Below are 24,446 nucleotides of genomic sequence, written 5' to 3'. Positions count from 1 at the left end.
GCTATTAGCTACAGCTACCTTCAATGTTCTGTAACTCACATCTGCACAGATGCCACATTTATCCTCCCTCTGATTTTAAGAGGAGGGCTATAGGAACAGAATCACTGGAGGCAGAAGGATGAGATCATTTTATGGCAGCTGTGTATAGCTTTTGTCATTCACACATACTCAACACTAAACAGCTTTGAAGGCAGATGTTAGCTTTTCAGTTGGAGCAAATGTAAGACAATGTACTGTGCATCACTAATGACCTAGCTGTCTTTGCTCTTTTTTTGTCTTTCATTTTTTTTAATGTTATGAATATCAGAGTAATCAGGACAGTTGTGAAAGTGAACTAGACATCAGAGTGGGAAAGACTAATTTCAGAGATGGCCTTTACAGTGCTCTTTTCGTCTTCTGCTGAATTCAGTTTAATTAAAAACACAGAACAATCTAACAACACAGATAGCTGTCGCCTCGTTCCTTTGTGTGCTTTTCACACTGCATGCTCACAAGTTCCCATCATATGAGCAGGAGCTCAGGGAGCATAACAGGGAGTTTGTATTCAGTCAGTGTGACAGGCGGCAAAGCAGCAGTCTTGTCTGTCGAAAGACAATGATTCCACTCAGCTGCCATGTTGTGCACACAAATGTGCTGTACACGACATCAGTCCTGAAATCTTTCAGCTTTCACAGTGAGAAAGTCTGTGAAGAAGTCACACACATCCTCAGCAATAGTATCTATTGATTTGTGTTGTACATTTTACACCATATTCCACCTTTTCACACCAAGCTGGCGTTTGTTTTTTGTTTTTTTTTTCTGTTTATTGGCTTTTCTTGAAAATGTCATTTTTAAAGCCATAGATTTAGAAATATAACTTCATCCTCCAATCGGACCTCAAAGAGGAATCCAAATTATCAGTACAAATAGATCAAATAGAACTTTTTGCCATGAGTTTATATGATTACTTGAGTACTTGTCAGTCAGTAAAAGCTGTAATCGGTCCTCTGTAAACAGCTTTTTGAGGGGGAAAAAAAAAAAAAACTTCTCAAAATAAATAAATGATTTAAATGATTATTTGAAAATTATTAAATGTTTAGATTCAGCCTAAGTTTAATTGGGATTTGCAATGAGACAACTGATGCATTCAGAATCTTCTTAAAGCCTGAGTTCAATCAGAAGAAATTAACTTCTTTTAAGTCTCTCCTATCTCAACTGAGATACACAGCCCATTTTCTGTCCTTTGGAACAACACAGCATTATATTGCTGATATTGGCAAAGGGATTATCTGTATTTAGAGTTGTCAAAGCTGTAACTTCTTATATACTTACGCACGTGAGCTACATAGATGAGCAATTTCTAATTATACATTAATTTAACTGCTCCCATTACCATGTCCTGAAAGCTACTGGTGGAAGCACAGCACATCCTACATATTTCCATATTGATAACATTTTACATGAAACATTTATTTTGTCCTCCTATGGACGACATTTTTGCCCACTAATGCACTTTGGGTAGAAACACCTAATTAAGCTTGTTCAGTATTAATTAATTTTTTAACTGATACCTGTGCAAATTATATAAAAGTATTTTCATTTATTTTGTTATTTCAATTTGTATTTATTTATTTATTTGTAATACACAGATATTGCACATGCATTATATCTGGTTGGAAGTAGGGCTCATATAACAACTGATCACCTGAATATCAACAAAAGATCAACTTTCTAATCCTGGTTAGTGCTGATAATTTCACCATGTCAATATACACCACTACCCTATGTGAAGAATTAACTGGTATTTTGTAAAAGTAATTGTTATATTTAAAAAGTGTTGAAAGTAATTATCAGTCACATCTTGTATTTTATTTATCACAGAAAAACCAGCCCCGAAACTTTTGCAAATCATCCATGCCTCATCTAAACAGACACGCCAAGTAACTCCTTTATGATCACTGCCATTATTCCCTTTAAAAAGAATTCCTAGAAAAAAACCCACATATTTAAAAATTGCATAAGTCTCACTCTTAAACAGTCATTACATGTCTTAAGAGGTGATTTACATGGTAACATGGAGTGATGTGCTTAAGGTTGGCATTACAGTAAAGACTTGAGCTTTTTAGCCTATGTTATCCATGATTGAAATTCTCAGTCAGCCATCAATCTGCATTATAGACTGGTTTCCCCTTGTCTGGTGGGGGCTAACTGAAACAGATTGAGACAGCTCTTGCTCACTGCATCACTAATGGCTGGCAATGAAAGACGTCTCTGTGCGGTTGACCCGTATGTGGAACAGGATCACGTCGCAGCTCAGAGCGATGAGGAGAACACAGCTCAATACAGAGAGTCTCCTAGGCATCAGTCACCAGTCAACAGCATCCTCATCTTATTGACTAAATGTTGCCCATAAATAGAATCTAATCACAGGGTTTGGACAGGCTCTATTCTCCTAATGGTTTACCATTAGCTGACTGGAACAAAGCCCAATGTATAGGGAAATATAACAATATATTCCAAAGGTCTGTATAGCATGGCAATAATGGGCTCTCAATTATTGCCATGGCACTTGCATACTTGCAGAGATCAGAGGCAGTTTACAGCCGAAGTATTTACTTCCGCACCTCTGCCTTGAATCCTCATTATTTTCAGTCATATTAGTCTCTGTTAACCTGTAAAGACCCTGGAAAACAAGCTCAAATCTGGGGAATGCGTTTTCTCCATTCTGTTGTGTTAAACTGATCATACAGAACAGCAACCAAGCAGGCAACAACAGAGCCATTACCTACATGGCATAATTGACAGTGAACGCAGGTAATCTTGTTAAATGATTACCCGGACCCGTTGTAATGGAAAATGCAAAGATTCATTGTGTCACCTGTCTCTTACATTTCTGCACCTAGACAAGCAGATAGAGGCTTAGTAATGTTTCTGGACTTTCCTCCACAGAGCCCATCATCTGAGGACTTCTCAAACAGCTTTAACTCTGTGGGATATGATCAAATGACTGTGGAATATCTAGTGGTTTAATTTAGGGCACAATGTTGAATAAAGGCAGAATTAAGACTCATGAGAGAGCACCTGTCTTTCCAGAAAAATAACTTCATTAAGAATGTGACCAGCTGTTCTTTCTTTCTTTCTTTCTTTCTTTCTTTTTTTTAAACCAGGTTGAGATGAGGATGTGTATGGCCCCCGCTCCCCTCTCGTGCATTCAGCCTCCAGCTCCTCCTCTGATGCATCGTTTGCATCAGTACTTGGGAGCACTTGTCCGCGTGCTGCTGCATCTCCCTACAGTGCGTTTACAGACTCCTCTTTTTGAGATGATGACAAAAAACTCCGCTCCCTCCTTACTAAACATGATATGTTTTTCACACGCATGAAGGTGGAATCAGTGTAGAATGGAGACGCGTCTCGGTCACTTGTTTTTTATCGTTTTATCCGAGTGGATCTGGGTCTTCATCATAACTTCAATCCTGGGCGGTATAAAAGCGGAGGTAAGGTGCATTCCCTCGTGCCAGCTGCCCTCCATCGAAGCTTTATCCCAGCAGCCATCCGCGCTCAATTTGTCCAATTTTGGTGCGTCCCCTGCTGAAGAATTTGTTGGATTTAGTGAGGGGTCACTCGGCGCCAATGAGGACGAAAACTACAACGTTGCGGATGTAACCGTGAGCGAAGAAAGTTCATTCAAAGTACAGCCACGGTCAGAGGGGAGTAGCACAAGTGGTCCGCAGAGGGACGCTTCAAACGGCAATCGAAAACTTTCCCACCCTTCTGGAAGTGTTCCACGCGCGTCTGTCCCCTCTCCCAACAACGTAACCGAGAATATAACCGGTAACGGAAGATATAACAGCTTTTATATTAAAAACGGTGATCTGACGGCAACTGAGAACAGGAACGTGGCCAGTTGGAGACGATTGCGAAGTGCGCGGAGCGCAGAGACTTTGTCCGGATTCAGGTCTGAGGGCGTGGACGATGTCTCGGTTTCGGACCAGGAGGAGTTTCAACTCACAAGTTCGACATTTGCTCTCACCGGGGACACAGCTCACAACCAGGCCATGGTCCACTGGTCCGGACAAAACAGTAGCGTAAGTAGCCTACTTCGTGTGCTCCAGATTTACGCACGGACATCTTTTGACGCAGTGTGGTCAGTGTTCACGCTCACATCTTGTGTGGCATATGAGTCATTTGAAGCTTTTGTTCTGACCGTGAGGAACATGACAGATGAAAACTGAGGCTGCTGACAGCTTGCAGAGTTTGAGGGTCTGAGACTTGTGTGTTTCTTTTCCCCACGCCCTCTGTTTCAAGAACGCACACGCTCTCTCTCTCTCTCTCTCTCTCTCTCTCTCTCTCTCTCTCTCTCTCTCTCTCTCTCTCACATACATACACGCGCGCGCGCGCACACATACACCTTAATAATTAGGTGCTTTTAGAGGTAATGCTGAAACTTGAAGGAAGAGAGAAATACAATCTAAATCTAATATTCTGCAATATGAATTAAAAGGGGATAACACTCCCTTTCTCTTTTGTTAACATTTAATCCATAGAGGGACTCATATTAAAGCCCATTCTAAATCATTCTTCTTCTTTTGGCCAGTTTTTGATTTTATCCAATGGCTAGAAGCTTCTTGTGTGCAAACCAGATCAATAAACCTGTCTTCTTCTTTTTGGACTGAAGCCTTCATCTACCTAGTGGAAAAAAAATGGGTGTTGCTTGGATGGTCTCAAAGGTTAAGTTGGAAGGTTGAAACAGGCTGATAAAGAGTATGGTATAATAATCCGAATGAACTTGCTTACTTTGAATGAAATATTGCTTTTCCAGACAGAGAAATGTGCATAAGAAGGCACATAGAAAATCACATATGACAGCTAAATATTTAAAATTAGATGACAAATATTTTGCTTTAAAATACTCTCTGAAGTTCCCTCCCTATAATATCCAAGTGAACTTGTGTTCTAAAATTTATACAATTTTCCTGTGTTGTGACTAAAACCCCAAACAGCCTTCAGGTGAGGATGTGAGTCAATGTGAAGGCTCTTAAAACAACAAGGAGTCTTTGATGTAACATGGTTCCACTCCATTTACAGCTTTAAACAAGCAAAGAAATGTCAAGATCTATTGTAGAAAATATGAAGAACTGTTACACTGTAAATTTGTTCAAGAGGAACGATTTGAATTATTTGTCATGCCTTAACAGAATTTACAGTGAGCACAGTGAATGCGCAGCTGTGTTGTCTGCAAAGGATGAAAGCTTGCATTTGGCTCTTGACATGGCTTCACTGCTGAAATGAAATGATACTCATTCAAAAATGCTATTTAATCTACATTCAACCTATTAAAATCCACCAGTTCTATTATATTATATCAGAATTCAATCTAGGGAAGCAAGATTTTTGGATGTTTCCAATGTTTTGTTCCCCCCCCCCCTGTGGCTAATTGTACGTGCTACAAAGCTGTAACTCATCAGTATTAATGATGTGTGTACAGGATGTTTGGATACACAGATCTGTTTTCTGATCAGCCATAACAATATGAGCACATGCTAAATATAGATCCACCTCATGCTCCCAAAACATCCCTGAACAGCCAGGGTGTGGACAATGAATATCTGAAGGTGTTACGGAGTGTTTGGTACAATGGTCCTTTGGGCTCTATGGGGTGGAGTCTTTGTGGCATGGCCTTGCTTCCCACAGACAGACAGCACCACGTCCCATCAGGCTGATATCTGGGGAGTTTGGAGGCTGAGAGATCCCCACAGACTCTGTAATGTTATTTTAGCCCTTCATAACATTATGATGCTGTAGGGGGATACTTTGCCATGTGGATGGTGTGACTAGCCTGCAAAATATTTAAGTATGCAGCTAGTGTCAAAGTAACTTACATGGAAATGGGATGCAGGTGTTTCTAACACAACATTGTAACAAAATCAGTTGTGTTATTTACATTTTTGTCGGTGATTCTAATTATATGGCTGATCTATGGCCAGTTCTGCACTGTAAAAATGAAAAAGTTACAAGAACTCAAAATTTCCAGGCAACTGTATGCACAAGATTTATGAGTTTTGAGGCCACCTCAAACTATTATGTTTTGAAGAAAATAGCCTCTAGTTGTACCAGCTAACTGTTTTTTGTTGAGATAATTCATAATTCATGTGTATGAAACCACCACATAACCATCCAAGCTGTATTTTCATTTCAAAGGGGAGTAATTTTATAGCTTATTCATTATAAAATGCAACTGATAAAATTATGCTGTACAGTTTTAATGTATATGGCATGTTCTACTTATTTGATATATATATATATATATATATCCCATGTAAACATATAAAAACATTTAACAGTTCAACAGATTTCACAATGAATAAACAACAAAACCACTCACCTTTAAAGTGAAAACACTGCTTAATGAACTTTTCTGATGTGCCAACAAAGACCAACTTTACACAAAAATTTTTTTTAAATATTGTTGGAATCATTACAATTATGAACAAATTAAAGTTATTTTTTTAAAGTGTGTATCATCAACTGTTCAATCTGTTGAAACACTCTTTAGAAAATGTTATTTAAGGGTTGAATACAGACGTCTGCTTCATCCTAAGATACACATTTCTGTGACGCAAAAATTAAACAAATGTGCGCACGAAAAAACAGTGCAAGTCATGCTCTATGTAAAGATTACTTGTCTTAGAGGAATGGTTGGCCCCTATATTGAGACTTATTTTCTGTCTTGAGTTTGACAGTAATTTTGATGATTTATATATTTCTATTTATTAGTTAAGTTAAGCACTAAGAGTGGAAGCAAATAAGGAAAACCAGCCTTGCTCATCCAGTAAGTGACAACATTTAGAAGTCTGCACCTCAAAGTTTTACTGTTGATGTATCATATCTTGCTTTCTTTAATTAATAACAATAACAATGAAGTTACAGTCCTCAACTCACTTTTAGATTATTTTAGTTAGTTTGAAGTCAGGATCTAGTATAGTCATTTTCACAGTTACATATCAGCCTCCATTAAAACAGGTTTTTCAGCTGGAATTCTTGATATTAAAAGAAGTTATTTATTTCAGAACCAACCAAGTTCATAATTAAGCATCTTGGCTTTGCTTGTTATTCCAGTCATTTGGGTTTGATCAGCTTCCCTGGTTACAAGATGACATTTAGAGGCAGTTACGCATCAGTAACTAAGCATATCTTCCAGGATGAATGATAAAAAGAGGAATTTGTAAAATGTTAGATGCTTGACCTACACATACAGAGCAAAAAAAAGTGCTCGAGGCTTGTAAATAAATGATCATATGGACTTCTTTTCCAAGGCTTCTTTGTAGGAAATGGTTTTGATTTATGCATATTTAAAAAAAAAAAGAAAAAAAAGAAAAAAAAAGAGACTTATTTGCCAACTCTGAAACCCAAAAACTGCTGCGATGTGTAGGACATGTTTTCTAAGCTTCTTAATGACTTGTCTTGATATAGTTTTCTTGTCCAGAACTCCTACTGCTGAAGCTCTGTTGATGGATGCCAAAGTCATTTTTTAACCCCTTCAGCCCCTGCGTCCATTTGAATGGACATGACATATTTGTTGCTCTAAACCAATAAAAACACAGTGAATGAGTCATGTCAGCATTCCTGATTGCTAATTGGATCCTGATTATCCAATCTAATCAATTCATGACTTTGAGCATGCTCAGAAAACGTGGGACACCTCAGACAAGACAAGCATGGCTGAGCGATTGGTGAGAGGGAAGAGTAAGTGCCCAGTTTCTATCAAAAGTATCAATTTATGGCCATGCTAGTCAAACTAATTTGTTCTTAGAATAATCTTAACTGTTACAAGTGATAGTATTTCAAGTTATTTTGATTGCAACTTTTATCACCAATTAGTAGTATTTTTTTAAAGTTTAACGTCCACTGCAATGGACATCAGGACTTTAGTGATATTAGCCATCACCCACATGTTTAGTGTCAGTATGCAAAGAAACAATATATATGTAGGCTTTTCAAAGCTAAATTTTACTATGACAGTGTATTTATTCATTTTTTTATAATGTTAAATCTATATATTTTTTGTATATAATGTTCTTGTAGAGTATAAAGTCGAAGACTTTTTGGAACGTCTCATAAATGGAGAGTTGTCTGAACTCGACTCCTTGAATTCAGGAAATGAGTCAGATGAGACTAGTGATATAGATGGTGAGTTCATAAATTATGCTTTTAATTCACAGTGTAAGGTTTTTATCAATTTCATGTCTTATATGTAAGATAAAAGTTGCATGGAATGTGTAAGATAAAGAAAAGAATAAGATAAGATAATTGATAATAGCAAAGAAATGCTAGAATAGAAAATAATACTAATAAGATAATGCATAAAATGAGTTAAAAATTTGATTGCTTTGTTGTTAGATTCAGAGAGGGACAGTGGAGAGGTGATCATGCCAGAAGAACTTGAGGTGGCAGCTGAGTGTGAGATAGAGGAGAGAGGCAGTTTGGTGGCAGAGGATCAGGAGGAGATGTCAGTTACTAAGAAGGAAGAAATCAAGTGGCGTCACAGGCCATTCACTCCAATTACTGATACTTTCTTTGAGAATCCCCCAATTAGTGAGAGGCATCCCATGAGACCTTATGAGTACTTCAAACAGTACATTACAGATGAGATGTTCAATGTGATGGCAGATAACACAAACATGTATGCCATGCAAAATGGTACACTAGGTTTCAAACCAACAAGTCCAGGAGAAATCAAAACTCTAGTTGGTCTCCACCTTGCCATGGGAGTAATGAAAATGCCAAGAGTCTCCATGTACTGGGAAGCTGGGATGGACATTGGTATTTTTCAAAACACCATGCCCCGTGACAGATTCTTCCAGCTCCGGTCACATTTGCATTTGGTTAACAATTTGGAGAAGCCAGCTGAGAACACTGATGTGTTTTTCAAGGTACGTCCTCTCTATGATGCCATACACCGGAGATGCTTAGAGCTTCCACTTGAAGAGAACCTTTGCATTGATGAACAAATGGTACCATTTCGTGGAAATCTGTCTGTCAAGCAATACATCAAAGGCAAGCCACATCCCTGGGGAGTAAAAATATACTTTCTGTGTGGGAAAAGTGGCATAGCCTATGATTTCCTGTTGCACCAAGGAGCTACAATGGAGATATCACAGCAGCAAAGAAAGCAGCTGGGACTTGGAGCTGGAGTGGTGTACCATCTCAGCCAGCGAATCACAGAGGCCAATCACAAGTTGTATTTTGACAACTATTTTACAACGTACAATATTCTGGAGCTGCTGACTAAGAGGAAAATTCATGCTGCTGGGACAGCAAGGGTCTCTCGTTTTGCCAGACCTCCTCTACAGTCTGACAAAGAGATGGCTAAAAAGCCACGAGGAAGCTATGATGAAGTTGTAAGCTGTGATAGAAAGGTGGGACTGGTCAAATGGTATGACAACAGACCAGTTGTCATGGCTTCCAACTTTGTTGGTGTTGGCAGACAGGATGAAGTCCGGCGGTGGGACAAAAAGAAGGCCCAGTTTGTGATGGTTTCCCGTCCAGAGGTTGTCAAGCTGTACAATGAAGCAATGGGTGGTGTTGACCTGCTTGATCAACTCGTCAGTTTGTACCGCACAGAAATCCGGTCAAAAAAGTGGACTCTGAGAATGATCACACATGCTTTTGACCTTGCTGTTGTCAACAGTTGGTTGGAGTACAGGCTGGACTCCAAGAGGGCCAATAACCCAACAAAAGACATCTTGGATCTCCTTCATTTCAAGGTGAATGTGGCCCAATGTCTGGTGAGAGTTCAAAAAACAGTGGCATCAAAACGTGGAAGACCCAGTATGTCTCCGGAACCACAGAATGCCCCTCACAGACCACCTCACCGGCCAGTTCAGGATTCAAGGCCTCTACCTGAAGTTCAGTATGACATGGTTGACCACATGCCAAATTATGATGAAAAGAAAGAGGCCACCAGATGCAAGATGCCAGACTGTACCGGAAAAACACACGTCTTTTGTGACAAGTGCAACATCCACCTGTGCTTTGTGCCACACCGCAACTGCTTCAAGGCTGCTCACCGAAAATGAGTCCATGGAAACATCCAGAAGTGTGATGTCTTCTGCAGGGCACATTCCAAGTGTCCAAGTAAATGTTTGATCTGTTCATTGGCCTGCTTCTAAAAATATGTATGGTTATCTTTTGGAAATGATACTCTACTGGAGGCAGAACTGGTTCTCTATAATCATATATCTTTCAACTTCATGTTTAGATTGCTTCATAGCATCTTCCTCTCATCCAGCAAGTTTCTGATTTTCCTGGTGATTAGCTTATTGCTGTTCACAATCAATGCTGGAATACCTTTGTAAAGTTCATTTGCATGTTCAAAGTTGCAGACAATCTCGCAACTATCAATCAGTCAATCTTTTATTGTCTCTGTTATAAGTATGACAATATTTTGTTCAGAGCTGATACTGCAAAGTAAAAGACATAAAATGCAAAAATGGTGCAATAAATGCAAAAATGGTGCAAGACCCTTCTTTAAATCCCTTTATGTAGTAGTCTGTATGCAGACATCCAGTAGTTTAGGTCATACCTGATTAATTACAAGGTAATAACATTTTACGCTCGTTTAGTCGTGGCGTCCATTGCAATGGACATTAAAAAATACTGGTATAAACATGAGTTGGCAAAAAAAACAAAAATCCACTTTGTTTCTATGTTAGAGAGAACCCAAAATCAGTTGGACAAAAATTTTTTTGCCCAGCAGAAAAAATGCAGGTCTGAAGGGGTTAAACTACCACTCTTTGAAAAGTAAGCTGCAATGACATTTAAGCCTAAAAACCACATAGAATGTAAAATGGTGCCCTGTCCATGTGCTGCCTATAACCACACGGATTTGTGCTTGTTCAGTCTGCAACCTTTAAATACCATGTGCTCCCTCATTCAGCAATTAACTGTCAACCTTCAAGGCTTTTATTAGAATAATATAAACAGTAATGAATTGAGGACATTGATTTAAACTGATTTTAAATATGTTTTAGTTTTCTTTCTTTCTTTTTACTAGCATTCATGCTACTATAGCATTTAGTAGTTTTCTTTTGGGAGCCTGTGTGGTGAATACAGTATTTCAATCAACCCCAGTTCATCAAACACTCACTGGGTCTTTGTGAACAGCCAAGGGCAGAACATATTTTATAGCTTAAAATGTAAGGGATGTAATATCCAAAGGTCTTTAGTGTGCAGTAAAGCATAATTGATTTTGTTTAGAGTGCATAAGGTTTGTCATCGTTTAATTAAAAATTTGAACTATGTTTTTGTATAATCTAAGAATTTGGCACGTTTTTTCTCATTGATCTGGTCAAATATGGCAGAAATAATGCTCAGTTCTGAAAATAGGATGGTGAATCATTTTAGGGCTGTAGATTCTGTTTTTTTTAGAATTTAATGCTTAGTAGGATGCATTTAATTTCAAGTAAATTGATGGATGTGTGTGTTTAGTTTGTTTGAGCTTTATTAGCGAGAGTGATGGGCTGGGATTTGTATGGTTTTTATGCAAGTGCTCTAGTTTCCTCTCACACAAGACTAACAAGGTGAATAAGAAAGTCTTGCCTGTAGGTGTGAAGGTGTTTGTCATTCTGTTCACCCTGTGAGGCTGTCAAACTGTCCACTATGTTGCCCAGTGTGTGCTGGGACAGGCCTCAGTCCCCTGAAGACCTTGAACACTTCTGTCCTACTTTATTTTCACTCTGTTTTAAAAGAATTGTATTATTATGAAAACAGTGCATTATTTATCACACTTCAAAAAATATGCTCCTGTCCTAGCTTTCTTCAGAAGTATGTTGTCAGAGCTCAATGGGGCACCAGGTTTCACTTTTTCTTCTTTCTACTTTCCTCTGTATTTGAACTCCCATAAGTAAAAAAAAAAAAAAAAATCAGGCTGTTGGTGTAACTGTGCTATGGCCTTCTCAAATGTATAATTTATATATATATATATATATATATATATATATATATATATATATATATATATATATATATATATATATATATATATATATATATATATAAAATGTATAAGAGATGGAAAGTGTTTCCACATTTTCATTCATATTATTTCTTTGCCTTTAGCTGAATGGCCTCCTGAAGGTTACCCAGACTTCAAATCTGTGAAAGTCTTCTTGTATTTTTTATCAGCTTCATGCTAAAGAAAAAAAAAATCAGCTTTTAGTAACTAAAGCTTATCAGATCTTGACAAAATTTTCTAATTCATGGCTGCAAACATCTAGTTGTATTCTGCAGCCTTTGATTTTAAACACAGTGGCAAACATTTAAAGCCAGGTCCAACAGTGCAACTTTACAATAACAGCAAAGCTCCCATATTTTTTTTACTTTTGACTTTTTAAATGATTATTATATATTCACTTAAACAGCAAGATGGAACAAGGCACACATGTCTGTGCATGCAAGTCATGTGAAAGACTGAGTGTGCAGAGCTACTGTGTTACAGTTACAGGGTAGTTTGGTATTTCTTTACATTGAATGTTTATTACCAAGGCGTCTTCACAAATGCAATTAAACAGGAATAAAAACAATATTGCATTAAAGTCTTTTTAAAAGTGCTTTTGGAAATTCAGTATAATAGTCTCAGAATATTAATATTTTTATAGGGCCTTCACTAAGCTCTCTGCTTCCTTCAGCTCTTGGTTAATTGGCTTATCCTGTCACACAAACCAAAGGCAGACCTGTGTGAATAATTTAGAATTTTCTTTTGCATTGTTAGAGCTTTTTGACCGGCAGTGGACATCTTTCAGTCATGTTTGTGAACAAGAATCTGGGCATTTTGACAGTAAGAGAAAATATGGAGTCAAATCTTAGTTTCTAACCAGAGTCCAGCTGGATGCCAGAATGGGAATACTGATGACACTGATTATTGGTATAAACCAACAATAGACCAGACTAGAGTTTGTAAGTGTTGGCTTATCGCACATATTCCAATCCAACCCAATCCAATATACAGTATATATTCTCTCTCTCTCCACTCTCCTTTTGTCTGTCAGTGTTTTCAAGTTTGATATTGTATTTTGATTTGTAATTTGATTAGTCAGTTAGAAAGACACCAAAAGCTGAACTTTTTTTTAAGCAAACAGTATTATGGGTGCAGTGGTTAAGAACTTATAACTAAAAGGAAGGACCTTGAGTGCTGTTAGTGCTGAACATAATTGTAAGTGAAAAGAACCTGTCAGATCAACAACAGCTACCTGTGGATACAGTGCCCTATTTTAATGTCCACTGTATCATTAAAAGCAAGAGGCTACCACGCTTCAAGTGCACACACTTAAGAAAAAAAAAATCACACTTGGTGCTCCTAAAAGAAAACTTACTTAAAACTATGGTTTAAGAGAGACATTTAGGTTTGTCATCACAAGTGTTGGAACCTAAATTAAATAATTAAATGATAAATAACGATTAGACAGAGCAAAAAAAAATTCAGAAAAGAAAATTTTAAATAACTCATAAGGTTAATTTATTTGCTTTCAGAAGAAGGGATATTGGGTAGTGCTATGAAATGAGCAGCCTTGGAAAAGCGGTCTATGATTGTTAGGATACCCGATATACCTTTTGGAGGTAAACCCGTCACAAAAGTCCAAGGCAATGTGTGACCAGGGTCAATGAGGTACGGGAGGTTGTTGGGAGGATTTTGCTCTGTTGCACTCTGAATCTGCCGATGGATCCTCCGATGTTGGTCGGGCCTCTTCATGGTACCCAGGAGAGGGGCACACCAAAGGTGACCGGGATGGAGGAAAATTAGAGAGGTCATTTGTCTTCTCTCTCACATCTGATTGTTGAGTCTGATGGCAAGAGAAATCAGGTTATTTAAATTGGTTGGGGCATCACGCAAAGCAAGTTCGTCCTTTTTTTGGGTCAGACAGTGCTCTTAAAAACACTCCCTGAAGGGCTTCCTCGTTCCAGCCGGAGTCGGCAGCAAGAGTCAGCAAAGCCACTGAGAAGTCTGCTACGCTCCGGGTTCCCTGGCGAAGACCCAGCAGTCCTTGGGAGACCTCATTTCCACATTCACTTAAATCAAAAAGACTTGAAAAAACAAACAAAAAAAAAAAAAAACTGAGAAACTGTCACTGGGGTCTGGGTGTTAAAGGCCTCTGCCCAGGCTAGTGCTCGGTCATGCCGATGCAAAAAATTTTGGACTGCTCAGAAGAGAATGTTATTGGACACTGCTTAAAAACCATGGTGCATTGCAGCAAAAATCCCCTACACTTGTTCAGATCACCGAAGAAGGGTTCCGGGTCGGGCATGTAAGATTTCCGTGGTGGACCAGGAGCTGGATCAGGTCCAGGTTGGCTGGAAGTGGTTGCAGCAGAAGCAGGAGCAGAGAAACTGGAGGAGATAGCTGATAGGTTAACAAGACCTTTTTATAATGCCCAGAATATGTTCATTTGTTAAAAATGAATTCACACAAATAAATAGATAATAAATATTTAATATATATATATATATTTTTAGTATGATGATGTAGTTTCATCCGACAGTTTGTAGACTTGCAGGTCTCCATCCATCTGGTTGTAAAATGGCTGTGTGATTGTTTAATGATTGCGAGTTCATAAAAGCTAATTCATGACAGATGTAGGAACTTTTCCCCAGGTAAACACTGATGTCTGAGACTAAAACAGGTGGAACACCCGAACTTCATGTTGTTAGGCAGCTTGTAAGGATTTAAGTTATAAATTAGTGTTTCTGCATTGTAACGACTCTTTACTTCTCCTGTGAGCTTATCACAGTTAAGATGTTTCTTTTCAGTGTGTTTAAGACATGTTTTTAAAATGGAAAAAGTAGCCGGTTTCCCTCTAAATAATGGACAAAGCCACAGTGACATCATGTGCACATTCTCTATAGCAGGAAGAATGAGATATGAAGCACAGGCCACTGCTTTGTTGTGAGATAAAAACAGCATGAGATTGAAAGGTGGCTTTTCATTTTGTTGCATCAATGATTAAAGGTGATCATGCTTTTGTATGATCCATGGATTTATATTTCTGGGTTGGTAATGTGCAGAATTTGTGGGCATTAAGGCTTCATTAGGTGGAGCAAGAAGGACCTGGCAAGCTTCAATGCTGCTGGTGGATGTGTTATACAGGATCGGTGAAAAAAAACAAAAATGTTTTTAAAGTTTTTAGGCATTTATTATAGCTAATTTAATGTCTCTCCAAAGCTTTGCAGTCTGCTCTTTCTAGCCTCCATGATTTTTTCATTTTTAGCATATGTTTCCTTTTTTCTTTTTAAATCTTTGCATTTGAGCAGCCAAATTGAGTTGATTTTACTAATGATGATGCTTTTTATAACAAAATAAAATACTACAAACACACCTTATCTCTTCAAAACAGTAAACAGTTGCAGACAGTAAAGATTTTGCCAAGCAGTATGTTGAATATAATAAAACCGGATATATAATGAATAATTATAGTTATGTTTAAAAAAAATGAAAATAATATTTTGAAATGAAAATTAACTGTGCTTCATGAGTTAAAATGCAGGTCACATGTATTAGCAGTAAACAAGAAGTAGAAGCTGATTAATTTTGTATATCTCCTGCTTTATTAACTCACAGCCATGAGTTATTGTTACCCACTAACATTAATTTTGACAGATCTGAGTTACAATAAGAATGTACTAACTAATGTCCAAAACTGGCTTCACTCAAGGAAGATAAAATTATAACAACTGCCGCATGTATATTAAAAATATTAAATACTACTTTTTGTGTCCAGAAATTCAAAGACACTGGCGGTTCCAAACTGTACTATTTTAGTTTTTGACTCTGCAGTATCTCATGCACATCTTTGTGCCATACTGTCACCTAATGTTTTAATGCCTAATTTACACCGGGTACGTGTACGCTGCATTCAAGCTGGGCTGCGGTTTTGTTCCAACTTCCATGGCATGTCAATCCACACAGGAAGCGTGTTAGGTGCAGAGCGCTCACGAGTGCAGTCTTCACACAAATCACAGGAGTGATGGAGATCTTTTGATTCTCCACTTCTAGGATACATGTCTCGTCGTCCACGATGAAAAAAAAAACAACAAAAAACAAACACTGAGACACCCTGACCATTAAGTGATGTAATGTTACATGGTTCATGCGAACGCAAATCTGCATGAGGGCTTTATTTTGAAAATTACCAGAAGCTTTTACACTGCTCCTGTGTCTGATTTCCTGTGTGCCCCTATCTGAACTGCTGAGTTTGATGCATTATGGATGTATGTTTCCTCAAAAATAGACTCATTTCCACGTTCCCTTAAATCAAAAACACTCTTGAATTCTGAAAAAAAAAAAACAAACAAAAACAACAAAAACAACAAAAAAAAAAAAAAAAAAAAAAACTGAGAAACTGTCAGAGAAGACACTGGGGTCTGGGTGTTAAAGGCCTTTGTCCAGGCTAGCGCTTGGTCCCGTAAAAGACCCATGATGTAAAAAAATTCCATCACTGTTCTGTCAAAAATAGACTTGGCGCATATGTTTTTCTTACCGTGGCATGCCCGGTATAAACCAAACCATTGACTAAAACGGTACACCATGGAGTTCACCTCATGTATCTACCTGGATCTGCTCCCAAGCAGCATCAGGCCACTTCATTGGTTGCAATAGTGGTTGTTGTGGTGGGCCAGTCTTCCGACTGATGAGACAGGCTGTGCAGTCTTTTACCACGGATTTAATATCCCTGTCAATACCAGGTCTCCACACAAACCCCCTGCAATGTTGCTTGACCTTTACAATGCCCAAATGACCTTTGCGAGCCACTGACAAAATTTGGACCCGAAGGTTGCTGGGGACCACTGTGCAAAGTCCCCTTACCACACATACATCTTGCCAACAGGACAGTTCCTCTTGGAACCGGAGGTAAAGCACTCTGCAGGGACCGTTCTGGGCCAACTTTCTCAGATAAAGGTGCACATCTGGGAGAAGATGTGGTCAGCTTCTGAGGAGGTCCTGAAGAGAAACTGTAGCCTGGAGTGGGACTGTGAAGTAGCTGGACAAGGTCTGGTTCTTGAAAACCCTGGCCCAGGTCAGGCAAAGGATCAGGAATGGCTGAAGAGAGCAAGTCCCGGCCTGGGGTGAATTGCGGAGAGAAGTAATACTGTTGTAGCCTCTCAGACCAGTTATGGATATGCAGTGGCCTGTGTCCTGACCCTGATGACATCAGTAAGGAGGCAATAGCCTAATGATCAGTCTGAAGACTGAAGTACCTCCTATACAAGTACATGTGCCATCTCTTTCCTGTTTCCTGCAAAACAAGAGGAAACAAAACTCTAGATCACGTTTATACAAACATCCCTGGGGCTTACAAGGCGACCCCCCTCCCCCACCTCGGACAGTCAGACCATCTCTCCCTATTTCTCATCCCGAAGTACTCACCACTCATCCAGCGGGTGAAGCCATCAGCGAAAAACATCAAGGTTTGGCCAGAAGGAGCAGACTCTATACTCCAGGACAGGTTCCAAAACACAGACTGGAGTATGTTTGCTACTCAGGCTACCTGTGGCTCTCACACGGACATTGACCTCTACACCTCCTCTGTACTGGAATATATCAACATCACCGCTGACAGTGTCACAGTGGAGAAACGAATCACCACGTACCCAAATCAGAAGCCGTGGATGAACAAGGAGGTACGGCTCCTGCTGAAAGCCCGCAACACCGCCTTTAGATCAGGTGATGCACAGGCTTACAGCGTATCCAGGGCTAACCTGAGGAGGGGCATCAAAAAGGCCAAGCACTGCTATAAGCTGAAGGTGGAGGAACACTTCTCCAACTCCGACCCCAGACGCATGTGGCAGGGCATCCAGGTCATCAGTGACTACAAATCGGGTAACTCATCCATGATCACCACAGATGTTTCCTTTTTAAATGAGTTAAATGACTTCTTTGCTCGTTTTGACGGGGATAACACTGTAGCAGTCACCAGCACTCGGCTCCCTGCAGACCATCAGCCCCTCACACTCACCACTGCAGACGTCTGCACCACACTGAAACAGATCAACGCACGCAAGGCTGCTGGCCCAGACGGCATCCCTGGTCGTGTGCTCAGAGCATGTGCGGAGCAGCTCGCAGAGGTCTTCGCGGACATCTTCAACCTGTCCCTTACCCAAGCAGCTGTGCCAACATGCCTCAAATCCACCTCCATTGTACCGGTACCAAAACACTCCAGTCCGGCATGCCTGAATGACTACTGGCCAGTCGCACTCACACCCATTGTGATGAAGTGCTTCGAGCGGCTAGTCCTGTCACATCTGAAGAGCTGCCTTTCACCCACACTGGACCCACATCAGTTTGCCTACCGCAGCAATAGGAGTACAGAGGATGCAGTCTCCACAGCGCTGCACTCTGTGCTCACACATCTGGACAATACCAATACATATGCACGGATGCTGTTTGTTGACTTCAGCTCAGCATTCAACACTGTCAGACCCTCCAGGTTAATCACTAAACTTGGAGACTTGGGCATCACCACCCCCCTCTGCTTCTGGATAAAGGACTTTCTGACCAACAGACCTCAGCATGTTAGGTCAGGCAACACCTGCTCCTCCACCATCACACTCAACACAGGCGTACCGCAGGGCTGTGTGCTGAGCCCATTCCTGTATTCTCTCTTCACCCACGACTGCAGGCCTGTACATGGATCCAACTCCATCATCAAGTTTGCTGACGACACCACGGTGATCGGCCTCATCAGCAACAACGATGAGTCGGCCTACAGGGAGGAGGTTCAGTACCTGGCCACGTGGTGCGCAGACAACCACCTGCTCCTTAACACAAAGAAAACCAAGGAGCTCATCGTGGACTTCAGGAGGGAGAGAGGAGGCACACATGACCCCATCCACATCGACGGGATGGCAGTTGAACGTGTCTCCAGCTTCAAGTTCCTGGGGATCCACATCTCGGAGAACCTGAATTGGACCACCAACACCTCCAGCCTTGTGAAGAAGGCTCACCAGCGCCTCTTCTTCCTGAGGACGCTGAAGAAACACCACCTGTCTTCAGCCATCCTGGTGAACTTTTACCGCTGTGCGATTGAGAGCATCCTGACCAGCTGTGTCACGGTCTGGTATGGGAACTGCTCTGTCGCAGATCGCAAGGCGCTGCAGCGGGTGGTGAAAACTGCCCAACGCATCACAGGGTCTCCACTTCCAGCCCTCGAGGAAGTCCAGAGGAAACGCTGTCTGCGTCGAGCTCGCAGCATCCTCAAAGACTCATCCCACCCTGCACATGGACTGTTTGCACTCCTGCCGTCTGGCAGGCGCTTCAGAAGCCTCAGGACAAAGACCAGCAGGCTGAGGAACAGCTTCTTCCCCAGAGCTGTCTCGCTGCTGAACTCTGCCCCCCACTGACTGACCCCATACCACACTACATCCCATCACACACCCCCCGACCTGACCGAGTACTATGTACTGAACATTCCACTAGCCTTTCCACTTCACTGTTTATTTAGTTAGACTCCTGTTCATTACTTTGCACTATTTCAATGTCCACTGCACTAGTGACTAAGTTACATAAAGACTTGTAAATACTGATGTACATTAATGCACATATCCATCTGTATATTATGCTCATAGTACTTAAATCACCATACTGTGATAATCACTTTTTTTGCTTTTGTACATTGCACATTTGTACATACTGTACAGTCATTTGCACATACTGTATATAATTTATATCTTGCACTTGTTGCTTATTGCACTTCTGGTTAGATGCCAAACTGTGTTTCGTTGCATTGTACTTGTACATGTGTAATGACAATAAAGTTGAATCTAATCTAATCTAATCTAATCTTGCATGCCCAAATTCATACCAAGGCTTCTCATTCCTCCAGAATTTTTCTGTTCACGCTACAGTGAGTGCAAGAGAGGCAAACACAATGGGGAGCTCAGTGCCACAGTGGAGCTGGGACAACATTGTACGAAGAGATGTTTTGGAGGCATCGCAGGTCAAGATTGTGGGTTTGTCAAGGTCAAAATATGCCAGCATAGGTGGAGAGGTGAGCTGTTATTTAATCTGGCAAACTGCTGCAGCACAGGCTGTCCAAATCCAAGGCGCATTCTTCTTCAGGAGGTCATAGAGAAGCGCAAGGAAGGAAGCAAGTTGGGAATGGGTTCAGGGAGGCCTCAACATTTAAATGAAGTGGGTTGAGACCACAAGCTGACTTGTGTCCGTTTAATGTAAGATTGTGGTTGGCAAGCACGTTGAGCACCTTTATCAAGCGTTCATGATGGATGGGTATATCAGGGCTGTGTACCACTATATCGTCCAGATATATGACCACACCCGGAATCCCTGCAAGGATAGTGGACATTATCTTCTGAAAAACAGCTGGGGGCAGAGCTCAAGCCAAAAGGCATCCGTGTGTAGCGAAAAATACCAGCATGCATCACAAAAGCAGTAAGGTCACGGCTGTCTGGGAGGTGGAACCTGGAGGTAACCTTGGGGAGGATCAAACTTTGTGAGCACAGATGAGCCATGAAACTTGGCTGATAACTCCTCCACTGTAGGCAGTAGGTATCTGTCAGGGATCACACCCTTGTTCACTGACCTGAGATCGATGCATGGGTGCAGGCCACCCGTGTATCGATCTCTCTCACAGCAGTGTTTTTTTTTTCTTTTTTTTTTTTTGCCAACACCAGGTTTGAGAACCATAAAGGAGGGTTCACCTATTCAATAATTCCTGCATCCAACAGTTTCCTCACAGCATCTTGCAGGGCTAAAGACAGGCTGCTCATCAGGGTCAAGGAGGGGCTGGTGGTTGAAGGAGGTGAAGACAATGGAACAAAGACAGCCAGTGCTGTTGCCATTGGGGACCCACAACCAAGATGGTTGAACCTGCGTTGTCAATGAGGGAGAACCCCAAGTCTGAGAATAACTCCAGGCTCCCTGACTAGACACTTGGAAGATGAAGGTTGTGAGAGCTCTCAGAGAAGGATATTGTACTGGGGGTGGCGTGGCTCAGCAAAGTAGAGCGGTCATCTCTACCTCTCCGAGGGTTGCCGGTTCGATCCTCGGCCAAGTCGAGTTCCTAGTTCCTAACAAATCCTCTGCATCGGCCATGAGCTCTTTGTGCTTGTGCACCATGGAAATGTTTAACAGGAAGTAATGGCAGACACATGCCATCTAATTTCACTGAGACCCTGCTGAATGGATGATTGTAGGTGCTTGTGACAGATTAGAACGGGTCAGGTGGGAAGAGGAACCACAGTTACCACATGTTTGGCACGAAGCTGTGCTCTGACGTCCCATGAAGTTCACTTCTGAGCTGACTGTATCCAAGGTCGGATACAGGCTCTATTGTCTGCTTTACAAGCATGTTCAGTGGAGTCGAGGAGACTAGCTGTGATGCTAATTCAGTAGCAGATTCATCAGATCATCAGGGGACATTAAAAGTTTCTACCAAATCTTCAGATTACTTGCGTGTTTGGCCAGTTGATTTCTTATTAATTCCTCCTGTAGAGCCCCAAACATTGACTAGCCAAGCCTTGCAGAGCATCGACAAAATGCTGCACAGACTCACCCACTCGCTGCTCACCCACTCGCTGCTGGCACTGGCAGAACAAACTCCATCGAAGCATGACACTATGTGGGGTAGCAAAGTGGGCCGAAAGTTTCACCACACAGGCAGCATATGTGGTTGTGGGACCAAGTGTACTGAATATCTGTTGTTCTTCCATGCCCAATTTGTGAAGAAGCAGGGCCATCTTTCATGCGTTGCTGGCATCATCTAGTCTGGCGAATGTGATGATTTTTTTTAAACGAGGCAAGCTAGCAGCTCTAGGGCACCGGCGTCTCACCAGCTAGACGTCTCATGAACATCTTTATGTCATATTGCCACCTAATGTCTTTAAGTGTCGCTGCAACTATGGTCGCTGCCGTGGGCCATACATACACCAAGTACAATAACTTATAGGATGAAATAGTTTTTTGGTACAGAAGTATGCTGTAAAAGAAATGAAAAATAAGTGGATAAAGAGGTGGAAAAGGTGGTAAAAGAATAATAGTGTGGTAATGACTCTTAGCAAGAAAATTCTTGTTTATGAAATACTAAACTATTAATTTAAAAGAAAGACCCCCCCCCCCCCCCTCCCCTGCACACACACACAAAAATACACAAACACAAACACACACAGATACACACAGACTTTTTTTTTTTTTTTTTTTTGCTGCATGTTAAGCAGCGACTTTTATTCTCCTTTTTCAAACCCAGCATTTATATTTGGCCTGCCTTCCTGAGCTCAATGACTGAGATGTGGAGAGTGATACAGAAATTGACTGTAAAAAAACAAATTGCACCGATGGCATAAAAAGGAGTTAATCAAAGAAATAAAACTGTTTATTGTTTGTGTTGCAGTGTCATAGATCAAATAAACAGTTCCACATCTCCAAATACCTCATTATCTCACAGGAAGTTGCTGCATGGCCAGATTCTGTTAGATTTCAATTTCAAAAGAAACATGTCCAAGTCATAATAATGCAGCAATACGTGCATGTAAATTGTGAGATAGCAACATTTCCTGAGGTTGTTGTTCTCTGTTAGGCAGCATTAACCTAATATCATAGGAGTCTCGACCACTAAGTAGTAAAATGTTTATTCTCTAGCCATGTAGAATTTTGTAGGTTTGAAGCCATATATTTTGGAACATCCAGACCTAAATGGTTAGCTTTAATTGCAAAACCTAACCATACATGTATGAGTGCACATTAGAAAAGTGAACTATTTTGATAGAAAACAGACTGAACCCTGGATTAGCACCTCCCCCTTTCCCCCTTTCTTTCTATAAGCCCTTGTGGCCAGTTTAACACTAGCAAGATGATTGAAACTATATGGGAATTATGGCAGGTCTACATTTGTGGGTTGCATCTCCTTCACTGCATAACCAGCAGTAACTCATTAAATTCCCTCGGGAAAGCAGCTTCAGCTGAGCTACAAGCTACCTGTTGTTGCTGTGGAGTTGTGTTTAGCCTGCAGGCGTTTCCTCAAATCTGAAGTTAAGCTCTTCGCTGCTGACAGACACTTATTTTCACCCAGATAAAATATGCATTTCACCCAGATTGCGTTTGTCCTTTTCACCCACAAATTCAAAATTTTAAACTTCCAGGTCATAAACGACATCTTCTCTATGTGTCTATGAGAGAGTCAAACATGGTCATTGATGTGCAGATTCGACTGCTTGTGGCAGAGCAAAAGAGAAACACATAGAGACTGCATCAGGGATTTTCTTTCTTGTTCCTCTCTTTCTTTCTTCTTTGTTGTATGGCCACACACATTGAAACTGTAAAATGGACTGCTTATTGGACATAGTAACTACTTTCATCCATAGTAGCCACAAAAATGTAATCTGAGTAGTTTAACATGTTACTTTGTAAAAGTTACTTTTTTACTTTTTAACCTATCCCTCTGCACTGCTTCCACATTAGCTTGAATGTCATAGAAAGAATAGGGAGGACAGAGTACAGAAGAGATTGGTTTAAACTCATTGCTGTGTTACAACTGATACACCAACACATAATCATTGGCTGGTTCTACATACCTGCTGGTCAATCCTTGCCCAAAAATGTGAGAATTCAGAAGAAACACAAAATGCAGGCGGGGGGATGTACTGTATATTCAGAGAAATACACAGCTACACACCTCTGATGAATCAGAGGATATCATTAAGAGGTTTGTCCCTCCTGCATTAATCTATATCAGACAGGCCAAAACTATTATAAATTAATGAAAGAGCATGTGTTCAGCCCATTGTGAGGGTTGATGGCTAATATCTTTGATCGGTTCATCAGTAATAATTTACAACACTCATGTTGTGTAAGCATATTTACATTTTTTTCCCATAAAAACAACCTGTATCTACACACACAGCATGTTTCAAACAGCATTTATGTGTAACTGGAGTTTGACTGATGATTTTAAAAATGAGTTAACTTAAGCTGATTTTGTAGCTCAGTTGTTAAATGTTTCTCTAAAGGTGCATTCACAGACATTGGTTCACTTTAAACTAACTCTGGTCCACTTCTATGGATAGTCTGCTCTGTTTGGCGTAGTATGAATGCACATTCAAAATTTGGTGTGGACCAAAGAAGCAAACTCTGGTCCACTTGAAAACCAGGTGTTTTGATTTACTTGCAAGTGAACCATCCAATGGACCAAAGAGATGAAATATCATGTCAGATATATTTTTGCCTCTCCTGCTCCTCATACTGGACAGATTTTGGCAAAAACCGCATTAGGTTTGAACACCCAAGTAAAAACAGATTAGTTACCCAAAGACTGCATAAACTTGGTTTTGCTCGATTGTTTACTTGCTGTAAATGAGCCATTTTCAGGCATGGCCAATCGATGAGCCGAATTTTCTTTTTCTTTCTTGTTGGTCAGTGGTCATTTCAGAGAAAATCACTCCTAGCGAGCAGATTTTCCCCGAAAAAA

The 24,446-nt window shown here is 40.5% G+C and overlaps 2 protein-coding genes across 3 annotated transcripts in view; both read left to right on the top strand.

Moving 5' to 3' along the window:
- The first annotated feature begins 3,248 nt into the window (after positions 1-3,248).
- LOC121655486 (VPS10 domain-containing receptor SorCS1-like) overlaps positions 3,249-24,446 on the top strand; it is a 64,641-nt gene continuing 43,443 nt past the window's right edge. The window contains exon 1 of one of the 2 annotated variants that reach the window (XM_042010173.1): positions 3,249-3,473. In XM_042010173.1, coding sequence (XP_041866107.1) covers positions 3,378-3,473 — 96 coding nt within the window. In that variant the 5' untranslated portion in view covers positions 3,249-3,377. Of the gene's footprint in view, positions 4,065-24,446 lie in introns of both variants that reach the window. The other variant, XM_042010172.1, reaches the window with a different exon arrangement.
- On the top strand, positions 9,082-10,762 carry LOC121655488 (piggyBac transposable element-derived protein 3-like). The gene is made up of 2 exons (XM_042010174.1): positions 9,082-9,979; positions 10,028-10,762. Exons 1-2 carry the CDS (start codon positions 9,123-9,125, stop codon positions 10,053-10,055), a joined length of 885 nt encoding a protein of 294 aa, XP_041866108.1. The 5' UTR covers positions 9,082-9,122; the 3' UTR covers positions 10,056-10,762.

This window comes from Melanotaenia boesemani, chromosome 16, assembly GCF_017639745.1.
Source record: "Melanotaenia boesemani isolate fMelBoe1 chromosome 16, fMelBoe1.pri, whole genome shotgun sequence".
Classification (NCBI taxonomy): domain Eukaryota; kingdom Metazoa; phylum Chordata; class Actinopteri; order Atheriniformes; family Melanotaeniidae; genus Melanotaenia; species Melanotaenia boesemani.
This window is presented reverse-complemented; position numbering and strand designations above follow the sequence as displayed.